General features: G+C 51.4%; 1 protein-coding gene across 5 annotated transcripts in view; it reads left to right on the top strand.

The window, feature by feature from the left end:
• Positions 1 to 13,663, top strand: part of PLXNA4 (plexin A4) — a 588,877-nt gene that overhangs the window by 501,584 nt on the left and 73,630 nt on the right. For all 5 annotated transcript variants that reach the window (XM_042924932.1, XM_042924950.1, XM_042924959.1 and 2 more), the window contains one exon: positions 9,020 to 9,220. In XM_042924932.1, the coding sequence (XP_042780866.1) occupies positions 9,020 to 9,220 (201 nt within the window). The remainder of the gene's footprint in view (positions 1 to 9,019; positions 9,221 to 13,663) is intronic.

Raw genomic sequence — 13,663 nt, 5'->3', positions numbered from 1 at the left:
ACATAAATCTCTCTCCCTCGACGATGGGGTCTGTCTCTGGCTAGCAATGGCTACTCTGGATCATACTCGAGAAGAGACCCACACTTAGATTGCCCTTTTATGGGGAGAAGGAGGAAAGAGAATACATGTTGGCTTTCAAAAGGAACGTGAAGCTAATGTGTATGTGTCAGTTCTGTTCTTTAAGAGAAAATGGATCTAAAGCTCGTAGGACAGACATGGGTTTGACAGCCGAGGGGCGCACCACTGACATGAAGACCCTGATAAAAGGCTATACAGTTTCCTCAACCCTGAGCCTTTATCTTGGGGCATGCAGTCAGGAGAAGAAGGTCTGCTTCGCCCACCAAGACCAGGGGCTGAGGGCACAGGAAGAAATCTCTTACTTTGTTCGGGAACCTACAAATGACTTGATGGGAACAGAAACAAAGAGGTTTGCAGCATCTCTCCGGCTTCCCGGACCGGTGTATCTGGCAGAGGTTTCATGTGGGGAGAGGCCCAAGGATAAAATAGATGAAAGCAGAAACAATTGAGCGATCTGGTGGATTTCAAAGACGCCTAATCATTTAATTACCTTGAAGGAGGTTTTCAAATTTCTGCTTTTTCTTTCTTGTGTGCTCCTCTTGTCCCAAGTTTCTGTCTTTAAATACATAAAAGCAGCTTGCATCTGCCGCTCAGAAGGAGGAAAAAAGAACTAGAAGAGAATTAAACAAGAGCCCACCATGTTTCCCAGGGCAGTTCAGAGATCCCTACAGAAGAACGCTGTCTTTAAGCGCCCAGATTGCCAGCCAGGCACAACCCCCCATCTACCTCTGGGGCTGCGAAGCCTGCCAGAGAGTCACAGCACCTCATAGGATGTGGTTCCAGAGCCCCTAAGAAAGGAAAAGGCCTGAAGGGGCATGGCCAATGGAGCGTGGTGATAAAGTAACCTACCACAGCCACCCTCAGACACTCTCCGTTTCACCCAAGCTGTGTTATGGTGAGCCTGGCAGACCACTGCAGCCAGAGGCCCCCTCTTTTGGATGTTTCTTTATCCTAAGAAAAGGAAGCTCTAAGGCCGTGTTTCTGGTCCAAGTTTGGAGGCTGCCTTCTACCCACCTCAATATGAGGGCCGTTTTGAGTATAATGTAGTGGAGAAGCTGGAGTTGACCACTTCACGATGGGCGTTGTAGCAGCAGCATCCTGGGAAATGTACCAAAGGGAAAAGAAGTGATAAATATTTGTGGACTATTGACTGATCCAGCTATTTGGGTCAGTGGAAGGAGGTCATTGTGCTCAGAGCTTAAAAGGAAAGCCCCTGGCTTCTAATGGAAATAAGGTGATTTTTTTTTTTTTTTTATGTCGTTGTTTTGTTTTCTATGTTTTCGTCCCTGGGAAGAGCTATAGCAAGAATAAGAGGTAACAAAGAAAATTACACATTTGAAAGGTGATGTTATAGAAGCTTCCAGACACAAGTGTCCCCTCTCCCTGCCAGGGGAAGAGCTTATTCATAGCATGGTACCTGAAGCTTCGCTGCGGGTCAACGTTTGTCCTACATTACCCAGTTCCTGAGCATTTCCCATATGCAGGGCATTGTGAGAGGTTTCGAGGTGTGTTAGAGACCTGTAGTCTACATTAAGAGATTAGTAAAATGGGACCATTGGTCTACATGATCTTTTAGGTTCTTTAATTGTAAGTGGAAATAAGCCGGAAAGCACCAAGGAGGAGTCCATGCCTAAGAAGTGGTCTTACAGGATGAAGTTAAGTCCAGGCTGTGGTCTCCTTGTTGTACCTACCAGGGGACTCCCCCTCAGCCTCAGGGGACATCCAGGCCCAGACCCATCCCCACAGGATGAGAGTGAGGCCCAGGCCCAGAGATTCTTCTGGAAGTCCCTGGGTTTTCATTTCCTTTCAACCTTTGAGTATGGGGACACAGACAGGGCCTTTTTGTTAGCCAAGAGGGAGACTGCCAGGTGGCTCTTCGGCTCTCCAGCACCATCTTTTATCCCCAGGAAGGCTTTCATCCATGCGTCTTCCAGTTTCAACACTGGCTTTGTTGACTGTCACCAGGGATGTTGAATTACCTCTTTTTTTTCCCCCTGAACAAAGAGTGCATTCAGGTGAAGTTATTGGTCTGGAACAGAGAACTGGTCTGTCATTGTTGTTATTATATTAATGGCAAGTATTCTAGCATAATTACAATTATTAGAAACAGAATGCCCAATAAACGTATGTTGTTTACAGTAACTATATTCCGGTTACAAGGAATGATTTTGTTTCAACTAATGATGGCATTGGGATAACAAGGCTGGGTCTTTAGATCAACTGCCAGATCCTACATACCAAAAAGAAAAGAGACAGGAAGTCAAGGAAAGCAGAAGTAGGGTGAGTCTTCCTGTGCTCAGCCCTTCTCCCAAAGTCGGGACAGACTTCTTGCTTCCCAATGGAATGGCCTTTCCCAAGGGCAGCCATTAACCTGGCCGTGACCCCATGTCTACTAGGCAGGAAGGGCCTCTGGTCCCTGAGTGGTTCTGGAATCCCCAGGCTCTGCCATAGCCTCCCCTGAACCCCCGTCAGGCCCACACACTTAATAACAGTGATCCATAGGAAACAAAGGTGAACTTCCATGGAAAAACAAATCCACTGACAAGAATTTATCCTCCATAGACTATTGTACTGTTATTTCTCATCTAAACTGGAATGCAAAGTCAGCTGCAGCTGAAGCTGTTCCCTAGGAGCCAGACCAGATGGGCTTTGCTAGGAAGGCCCACGGTGCACAGGCTCAGAGAGAAAGTTCCTGTAGGCCCTCCCTCTTCTTGAAGTTCAACCAGCATTTACTCCAGAGAGCAGGTGTAAGATCAGAAGAGGCAAAATGAATTCTGTCTGATTTCTGAAGCAGTGCTCGTAAGGTTCTTCTAACATCCCCTACCGACACCCCGAACATGAAGCTGTGGACAGATGGGTATTGTAAAAATCTGCTGAACCCAATTGTCAGTCCTCTCCAAGACCGAAGTGTTGGCAGGGTGAGGACGGTCCTAGCCCCTGGACTGCTGTTTGCCCCTCGTGCTGAAATAAACCCCTGAGACAGGGCAGGCCAAGGGCATTTACCTGCTGTTGGACTCTGGAGAGAAATTGGGCCATCTACCTTGTAGGTGATTCTGGCAAGAGGAGCCATTCCTGGGGCCCAACCCAAGGGATCAAAACCATCCTTGCCATGCCCTTCACCTTCCTTTGAGAAAACAAAGCCAAAGCCAGCTAAAGAACTTGCTTCCAATCCATGCACCACCCCCACCCCAGGTATTCCATTACTGGGTTGCCGTTTCTCCAGACAATTGCACTTTCCATCAATCTCGTCTGCCCCACCACCCCCCTTGAGGTTATGGGTATTTCCTTTCTGTATTATTACTTTGCTCTCTCCATAAACCAGCCCATCGTAGATCACGCTAATGGCATTATAAACTTGGGGAACAGCAAGAAAATATATGGCGCGTTACATTTTTGTATTGGGCATCATGGGTCTGAGAAGGTGAGTGTAAATTTGGGGGGTTGGCTGGGGCTAGGGCTGGCTTCTTTGGAATTGATGGGGGCTGAGGCGACAGTTGTGGCGAGTGGTGCCCCGCAAATCACTTATTCCTTAGCTGCCCCTGCCCTGCACTCCCCCCAGAGCTTCACATTTCCCCAATCTTGCCGTAACAACTAGGAGAATTAGAGCCCTCATCTTGTACACACACGGGGGGCTGTAAATCCACAAGCCTACCACCTGCCTCCCCAGGCAGCACCAGCCCTAAGGGCAGTCTTTCTTTTCTCTCTCAGCTCAGCAGCGTGCTTTATGTCCTTGTTCAATTATTTAAATATGCAATGAAACCTCTGTATAAAGCAGCCACTGACATGCTGGACATGGTAGATAGAAAGGCATCTTTGTGCTTTCATACTTTGGCTTGATGTTCCTGCTCCCTGCCATTAGCATTGCTATCTTTACTTCCGTGTGCATTTCCCTGAAAACCAAAACGTGCGTGGGGCTGGACAGTCGACCTGGAGCCCACCAGAGCCACCTCCTAAAAGCCAAGACACTGAAGATTTTCTTTCACTTCACGCCACGGCCACTCTCAGCCCTGTTCTTACAACTGCAGAATGTAGCCACAAGCAAAACAGCCTCCAGGAGAATCTGGTTCTTGAATGTATGCATTTGTCTCCAAATAATCTTGTTAAATGCAGGTGCTCTCCACCTCCAAGAGCTCGCCCTTTCCATTTATAGTTCAGAGAAATCTCTTCCTTGAAAAAAGAAGAAGAAGAAGAAGAAGAAGAAGAAGAAGAAGAAGAAAAATACTATGTTTTTGAGGAATTCTGTATGGGGGCTAGATAATCATCTGGGGACAAAAATCAGTAAGATGATCTGGTGAAAATATTTTGTTCCTTGTCATTGTGGGAACTGAATGAGGTCATGGGTGCCCTTGCTTCTTTTACCATGAATGTGGCCGTGATCGTATGTGTTGGCTGTGAAACAAGACAGCAAACAGGAAAGCGCGTGGAAGGTAATGGAGGTGGCGAAACGTGCACTGGATTGAATCCTTGAATCCCTTGTACCGTGTTGACTAGAATCATAACAGCATCACACAATGCCTACCAGAGCCACACCGCCTGTATGACTGTACCAGGTTGCAATGCGCCAGTTATTAAAATATTAAAATACTTCCCTACTAATAAGTAAATGGCCACTTCCAGAAGGCTCCCCCTCCAGCCCCTCCAGTGTTCATTCCGCTGTTCGATACTTTGAATACCACACTTCCACCTGGTTGAGCAGGCATTGTTATCCCAGTCTAGAGATGGGAAAACTGAGCTTCAGCAAGGCTATAAAATGACATGTCATAGTTCATCTATTGGGCTAATAATAGAACTAGGACCATAAAATTCATTGGATCCAAACCAGCTTCTCTATTCCGTGGCCGAGGAGACCCAGAGGGTTTGAGGGGGACTTGTCCAAGGCCACGTAATTGGTTGGCAGAGGTCCCATCACAGAGCATATGGAACATGCAGCTATCGGATGTCACCTTCCAGAAGAGGGAACTGCTGTTAGAGAGCAGTGGGTGGACCCGGGGCCTCTGTACCTGTCCCCCTGTGTTTGGGGCACTTAGAGCTGTTGGAGTTGTCAGGCTCTGAAGCTCATAAGGGGTGGGAAGAGCTGGACAGTGGGAGCTGATGGGGTGTTTATGGAAAAGCACACAGAGGTAGTAGCAGGGGAGATGGATCCTTTGGAAGTGAGGTAGGAAAAGGGAGTAGATGAGGGACAAGGTGCGACCTGAGCTGGTCAGGCAGTAGATGAGGAAAGAACAAACATTTGTGGAATGTTTGCTCTCCCTGTGTCAGGCACTTTATATGTGGTAGTTCATGGAACACCTCCCCACCAAAAACCCTTTGGAGGAGGAGCTTTTAATCCCCACTTTCAGTTAAGCCAAGCAATGACTAGAGCCCTTGCAAGATTCTGAAACTAGCAGGAAGAAGATAGCCTTGCATTCAGAGATCAGTGGCTCCCCAGCCAGGTTCTTCCGGTTAAGGACTCTCAGAGGTGATTGTCTGAGCCCCAGGCTGCCGTGGAGGTGCTGGGAAGTCAGGTCTGGAGACACGGTCAGAGAAACAGGGAGGTTTCCCTGCACCTTCCCACGAGCAAGAGGTGGTTTTGTACCTGAGATCTCAGCGTGAGGCAGGTCAGGATCTGAGGAGCTGGGATGGGAGGAAGGGACAGTGTGGTGGCCATGGTCCCTTCATGCCTTGCTGCCTAAGGAAAAATTGCCATTTTACATCTCAATTAGGAGGGACACCGGGGTCAATCGGCAGTACCACCAGAGGAAAATGGGCCCAGCCCAGCCCTGGGCCTCTCCAATTATTATTAATGAACTTACTCTCAGACCTGCCAACCTTTTTATATGCAAACTAGGCCTTTATGGGGCCACTGGCAATCAGGACTCATTAAAGAACGTGTGCCAAGCCTCAGAGAGAATCTTCCAGAGGAAGAGAGGCTTATGCTTCTACCCACATCCTATCACACCCACTAGAAGCAGCCCAGCCGGAGGCCAAGTCCCAGCCCCCACAGGAGGGTGTTGCAGCTCCCCTGTCCTGCTATGCTCGGGGAGATCCTTCCGGACCCGCCACCCCATCCTGAGGGGTCCCGGCCCACCAGTAGGAACTTGCCTCTTTCATTAAGGGGAGGAAAGATAGTGGGTTGGCATTCAACTTCAGCTGCCAGCATGTCTGCTGATACTGAGCCATTATTTTTCCTCTCCCTGCCTTGATTTCCCCTTTGCAAAGTAGAAGGGATCCGTTAGGTTGGTCCAGAGGACTCTCAGATTCGAGACACTTTCTGAACATCGTTCAAGGGCAGCAACATTTTGCTGTAGGAGATGGAAGTGAGAGATCCAGGACTTCCCTTACTCCAAATGCAACCGTATGCAGACATGGATGCAGCAGGAGGGAAGGCCAGGCTTGTGCTTGCTTTAGGGAGAGGAGAGCTGCCCAGGGCCTCAGGTAAAGGGAGGAGCGGAGCCAGGACCCTCTGGCTAGAAACTCCCTGCTTTTCGTGGATCTTCTCTCTTGATCCTCCGCTATCACACACCTCCTGCCCCAGTCCTGAGCTTCATCCTAGTCACGATATCATTCCTGTCTTCTACGTGTCCTGTGTTCTCATCGTGCTGGGGCGGGGGACACAGAATGGAGCTTCTAAGACTCTCTCCATGTGGGACCTCCAGGTCCCTGGAGACCGTGCACTTTAGAGCCTTAGGACCACATGCCAGGTTCACCGCTCTGCTCCTTCTCCCCTCCTGCTGGCCTGCCTCCTGCTGCTCCTCTGTGTTTTCACTGATTTTTAATCATGGAAAAATACACACATGAAACTTACCATCTTAGCCAGTTTTAAGTACATTCACACTGTTGTGCAACCACCCCCACCATCCGTCTCTGGAACATTTTCACCTTCCCCAACCGAACGAAACCCTGTCCCCCTGAAACACTATCTCCCCATTTCCCCTCCCCCAGAAAGCACCATTCTGTCCTTATGAATTTGATTATTCTAGGTGCTTCATATGAGTGGAATGACTGGTTTATTTCACTTAGTATAACATTTTCAAGATTCACACCTGTTGTGTGTTAAAATTTGCTTCCCTTTGGGGGGGGTGCCTGGGTGGCTCAGTTCGGTGAGCATCTGACTCTTGATTTCGACTCAGGTCATGATCCCAGGGTCATGGGATCGAGCCCCGTGTCGGGCTCCACGCTGATTGTGGAACCTGCTTAAGATTCTCTTTCTCCCTCTGCCCCTCTCCCCTCCTAGCAAGTGCTCTCTCTCTCTCTCCCAAATAATAATAATAAGAAAATTTTTTCTTCCTTTTAAGATGGAATCCTATTCCATTGTAAGTATATATCACATGTTGTTTATCCATTCATCCACTCGTGGACACTTGAGCTACTTCCACCTTTTGGCTGTTGTGAATAATGTTACTACAAACATGAGTGAGCGAGCATCTGTTCTAGTCTCTGCTCTCAACTCTTTTGGGTATATATCCAGAAGTGGGCTTGCCTGATCTGCTGCTCCTCTCCTACCTGCCTTTTAAAATAAAGGTATGGGCAGCCTGAAGGAGAGAGGGGGGTTAGTTTCATGGGCCTGGGACACTTGCTCCTCTCTGGTCAGGCTCCATGGTAATCCAGAAGGACAGAGGTGAGACCACCCCAAATCATGGAATCAGGACTGGTAAGAGCTGAACGGGTGGTTGGAGCCCATCGGATCGAGAGATAAGGAAGTTGAGTCTCCAAGTGGGGATGTGATGTATTCAGGGTTCCGTAGCTGTCCAGAAGCTCAGGAGGCACTAGAGTGTGGGTCTTCTCCCTCCTAGTTTTCAGTGACAGAAGGGGTTCATGTTTGCCTTCAGACCCAGGAGGGACAGCTGCCAGTTGCCTGATTGCCTGCAACCCCTCCAGTCTGCTGTTCTGCCTCAACCTCCTTTCTGCCTCAGTCTGCTGAGGAGGAGTGCTGGGGTCAGGAGCCAGCAGCCTCTGCTGAGGGCAGCATCCTCAGGAAGGATGTGTATACCGTGCTTTTAAGCCATCTGTCTCAGCATGCCCCGAACAGTGCCACAGCAGTAGTCTGGGGCATGGTCTGTCTGGGGGGACCCAGGCCCTGCTTGTGTCCTCACTCCTGCCCATGCCGATCAGGGCTGGCATACTGACTCTCTTCTACTCGGCTTCTCAGAATCCAGCCACACGCCAGCCCCTACCTCTGCAAAGAGGACAGAACACCCACACTCCGTATTTGACCCATTCCCCGCCTCCCAGCCCTTCCTGGACAGAGCTGATTGCCTCAGGGAAAAGGGCCCAGTCATTTCCTCCCTCCCCCAAGGCCCAACGGACCCCACTCAGCCTGAGGAATGAGTGTGTTCATTGCTAGCATCCCAGGGGTTCTCCCTGTGTGTCTTCTCTGAGGGGCATTTCCTTGGGGTCAGGCCAACCTCAGAGGGCAGTCAGAAGCTTCTGGATCTTAAAAGGCCTCTGGGCCTCATTCCAGAACATTCCCAATTGCCAAACTCAGCCACGTATGGAAGACCCTCCTGCCCACCCCCCCCTGCTGTGGTCCAGACTCACATTCCAGAGCTGGGGCCCACAGCTCACTTCTGGTGGGTCTCTCTGTCCCAACTCTTGGCAGCCTAGGACTGAAGCCCGAAGTGCGACCCGGGACACCCAGCAGCTGAGTGTGTCTCCGCTAGGGTCGGAGGGGTGCTGGGAAGAGGCAACCAGGAGTGTCAGTCTGGAGGGCATTAAACTGAAAACTGAAGAGGGCAGGAGACAACCTCAGTGAGAAGTGGCCTCCAGGAGGTGACTGTAGAGTCTGGGATTTCTCGGACCCTTCCCTCCCACACAGAGGCTGAGGATGGGCCCCAGTGCCTTGAACCTTCTGTGGGTGTGTCTGAGGGAGGGTGGAGCAGGGCAAACATCGGGGCTGGGTCCGGAGAGACCCCTGCACCTTTGGCTTCCCGCTCCCCAGCCTGAGCTGTGCTGTCTGTTCCAGGACTGCCCCCAGCTGCTGCGAGTGGACAAGATCCTGGTACCCGTGGAGGTGATCAAGCCAATCACTCTCAAGGCCAAGAACCTTCCCCAGCCACAGTCTGGGCAGCGCGGGTATGAATGCATCCTCAACATCCAGGGCAGCGAGCAGAGGGTGCCTGCCCTACGCTTCAACAGCTCCAGCGTGCAGTGCCAGAACACCTCTGTGAGTGCCCCTAGCCCTGCCGCTCCCGGGCCGCCTGAGCCCCCCTCCTGCACCCCCAAATCAGCTCAGCTCTGCAGGGCTTCCCCACACACCCACAAAACGAGCTCCCTGCCTCACTGCTTCCCCCGACCTTGCTTGCCCGGCTCAGCCTCTTACGCCCACCCCGGCAGAGTGCTAGGCTCTGAGGTCTGTCTGCCCATGGTTATGGCAAAGAGGGTCCTCTGTCAAAGGCAGGGGCCGCGGTGGCAGGGGATGATGGACCAGCCATGGGGCTGCTGAGTGCTGTCCGTGGACAGAGAGAGGTGTTTGCAGGGTGTGTTCGGCTCCGGGAACATCCATGTCCATCCTCCTTCCAGAGACCAGCTCTGGAGTCCCTGGGCCCTGTCTTCCCACCGGGGCTGACCCGGGGGCCTCATGTGAGCCGGCAGAGGCCCGCTGCTCCCTTCGTATCTGCACAGAGGCCATTTCCCAGCAAGACAGACCAAACACCTGCAAAGGGAGCAGTGGAACAGGATGGAGCTAGCCAGAGGGGTGCTGCTTGGATCAGCACAAACCTGCCCGGGGCTTAGAACATCCACATCAAGCCCATGCCCGACGAAAGACAGGTCAGCAGCCCCTGCATCACCTTTCCTGCGTGGCTGCTCCCCTGCCGACCGTGTGGTCTCCCCAGCCACTGCTCTGTTCTCTCTCTCATTCTCTTTCTCGGCCACCTCTATGCACCCAGACCGCTCAGAGACAAACATGAGGCTTATAGACTCATAACATGTTCAAACTGTAGGAAACCTTAATATTCTTCCTCACCGTGCGAATGAAAACCTGGAGGCCCAGAAGCAGGGGCAGGTCCTAGATTCGTGGGGCGGAAACTTATACAATCTGGGGGACCCTCTTTTATGAATAAAACGTAATCAATACAAAATGTGATATATAGGCAGGCCTGAGAAGGGGCTGAAGTTCCATGCGCCTCAGGGTAACCCACCCCGGCCCAGAAAAAGATCGAAATGTCTAAGGTCACATGGCTAGGGAGGGGCGGGGCTGGGCCTGGATTCAGGGTCTCCTATGTCACACTGCCTCCCATTCATCCTTCCTGTTGCTGCGGGGTGCTTATATGTGGTGACTGTATTTAGGGATGTGATATGGGACCAGGAGAGTCCTGAACAAAGCAGCTCACGGAAAAACTCTAAGCGTAAGTGGAGGTCAGAGAGGCCCACATGCTTGCCCAAGGTCGCTCAGCATTACAGGGACTGAACTGGCAATTAATGTCCCAACCCCTGAAACCCCAGATGTGTCCCCACAGCTCCCACAGGTACATCTCCCTCCTGTCCTGGTGGCCAGGCTGTTTGGCAGATTTCTGCAGCATTCCAGATTAAACCCACAAGCAAATGGGATATTAAACACCTCCTGTTTCCTCATAAATCCTGAAGCCAACTAGACCAGCCCCAAGGGTTTGGCTCAAGTGATTCTCCCCTAAATAAGCAAGTTCCTGTGGGAAGAAAAAGCCTGAGCTCCACATGTGAGTCAGCAGAAGGCAGGTAGGGGTTTAAACGACGTAGAAAAGTCTGTTTCATCAGAGACACTGCCCCAGGGAACCTGGCCCAAGAGGGAGGACAGAGTCTGTGGCCTCTGATGATGGAGAGCCCTTGTTCCCCAGACACAAGACTGGGCCTCATGGGCCCGGGCTTCATCCGGCTCAAACAGACGAGGGCACCCCATATAGCAGCCTGAGTTCATCCTATAAACTCCTTGGTCAGAACTCAGTGCCTCGGGACCCAATGCCTTTCTACGAATGGCCCTCAGCACTCCTGAGCCAGACCTGACTCAATGAACGAGCCCCCTAGGGGTCACATTGCCCTGACTGTGGGGGCAAAGTTGGAGCCTCCTGAGAACTCAGAATGGAGCCCAGCATCCCTGACAGGTGGGGTGGGTCCCTCGTCTGGGGTGTCTCCGCAGGGTGCTTCTCCCGACATCCTGGTCAGTACCATAGGGACAAGGGGGAGGTGCTGCTGGACATCTGCTTGTCTGACATTGAATCCTGGGGATTGACAAAATCTGCTGGTCACACACAGCTCCTTACTTGGGGATTTCATGATCTGGAAGCCTGATGCCCCAGGACACAGCGGTCAAATCTGCTTTCAGCCCTGAGAGGCCCCAGGCCCCCCATAGGGGTCTTGCCCAGCTGGCTGGCTTCCTGAGCGCAGGAGCTCAGGCAAGTTCAGATCCACTTCCAGGAGACTTCTCGTGTCAGCAGGACCACAGAAGAAACATGACATTGGGGCTGGAGGCCTGTGGCCCCAGGCTCTGACCACCAATGAGAGGACATGACTCCCAGGCTCCCTGCACATCCCCCTGCCATCCCTGCAGGACCCTGAACTCTGGCCCTTGGAGCTAGGAATCTGTCTGAGGTCTCCCACCTGCTATGGGCCGGTTTACAGTATCTTACTAAGGTTGCTGCTCCCAAAACAGCTCAGCCTCTCTTATTTCAACACCCTCACGAGGAAGGTGATGGGGAAGTTTGTTTCTGTACCATTTTAAAGTCTTAGAATGTGAGGAGACAGGAGGTGTACCCCACAAAGGGTAGATTCCAGGAAAAGTTCCCTGTATCTACCAGAACCTGCTGGAATATCATGCACTTCAGGAGGGCTCAGCCCTGGCTCTTCCCAGGAGCCTCTCTTTTTCAAGGATCTCAGTTTAAATGCTGTTCTTGGCCAGGATACCACTTGCCATCAAGTGACGTCCTTAAAAAACTTTGGGGTCATAATCAGCCGCAAGCCTCTGTTACCATAGTTATAGAGGACAACATATTACCAGAGCAGGAATAGACTTGAGAGAGTGTCTGCTTGTGATCTGTAACAGAGGGGAATCTCTGCAGCCCAGAGAGGGCATGTGACCAACCCCAGGTCACACAGCAAGTAAATATCAAATTCAGAAATTCAACCCAGCTTCATAACACCGCCCCCCCCCCCCCAATCAAAGGTTGGGCAAAAAATAGCAACTGAGCGCTTTATACCCAGCCTTGGTGCTATCCTTGGGAACAAGGTCTGATGTGCCTCAGACAGGACTGCGGGAGGAGTTTTGTTGTTTCACTTCTTCAATCCCTGAGCTTTCTGGAATGGAGGGGGGCCACTGGGGAAATCCAACAAAACCCCCGAGTTTGTGATGACAGAGGAAGAGGGGTGACAGAGATCTCAGAGGAAAGCAGAGAAGGAAAAGAGACATAGGAAAACTCCACGTGGGTGGGATACTAGGCTGGGTGGGCAGGCAGTTTGTCTCCAGGCCACATTTTGGGGACAGGCCCTGGGCCATCGCTGGAGCCCTCGGTGCGGGGGTGGGGGGGGGTGCAGCAGTGGTTGTAGGAGGAAAACAGGGCAGCTCACAGGCAGCAATTGGAGGGAGGAACAACTGTGGGTATTCTTGGCCTCCTTTAGACCAAGGCTCCAGGGAAATGACAAGTGCTTCTAATAATAGTGCCCAGTCCCCGCCTCTCAGGCACCAGCAATCACAGGAGCAAGGGGGCCGCAGGGGGCAGCCAGCTCCATCCCCCCAGCCTCCACCAACCCACAGCAGCGGCCCATCTCCTCTCCGTGTCCCGGTTTACCAGGTGCAGAACAAGGATGGGGAGGTAACTTGGCCCCCTCCCTGCTTTACTGGAACACAGCTGGGAAGGGGTCTGCTGAGCCATCGGGGGTCCTGGGGATGGTCTCGGAGATTACACAAGCTTCTTCCATTGTTCAGATCTGTCCGCCTGAATGGTAGAATTTTCCAGCACAACATCTCAGAGCTCAGAACAGGGAATGGTTAGTGGAAAGAATGTCCAAATTAAATAGGTCTTGTCTTTGCTTGACAAGGTAGAGGCTCACCCTTTCCCGAGGTAATGAACAACATCATCCCCTAGCTGGGCTGTGATGTGCCAGACCTTGATTGAGACACTTAACCTCCTGGCCCCTGAGAGCCTGAAACATTCTCCCCTTAGTTCTGGGTTTTGTGCAGATTAACTGCCCGCTGATTGCGGAGAGCTATATAAATGCTAAATGAAGCAGAGGTGGGGGTTCCTGGGGGATGGGAGCCAGTGGTCCAGGCTCCCCAGCTGTTGGCCCCCTCCTGCTGCAGGACGCAGGTCACGGGGGGGAAAAAACTTCCAGGAATGACAGTGACCTCCCTAGAGAGGGAGGAGGTGGTGGGGAGCGCCAGGGGTTAATGGCTTCTATAATATTTCATAGTCAAGATCCCAGGAATGGGCGATAAAAAGATAAAGCGATGCCAAGCATATTTGATCCTTGAAGTCTTTTATTTTCAATTTTCTTTGAAAATTAAATGCATGCAAACACAGACATGCACTCCAAAACACGTAAGCATGCTCGTGTGCGTTCATCCCATATGTACCAAGAGTCTGGTGCATAAACACTCAATAAATGCCTGCTATTATTACTTCACATAAACACAAACACA

The sequence above is a fragment of the Panthera leo genome, chromosome A2 (genome assembly GCF_018350215.1).
Source record: "Panthera leo isolate Ple1 chromosome A2, P.leo_Ple1_pat1.1, whole genome shotgun sequence".
NCBI classification, from domain to species: domain Eukaryota; kingdom Metazoa; phylum Chordata; class Mammalia; order Carnivora; family Felidae; genus Panthera; species Panthera leo.
This window is presented reverse-complemented; position numbering and strand designations above follow the sequence as displayed.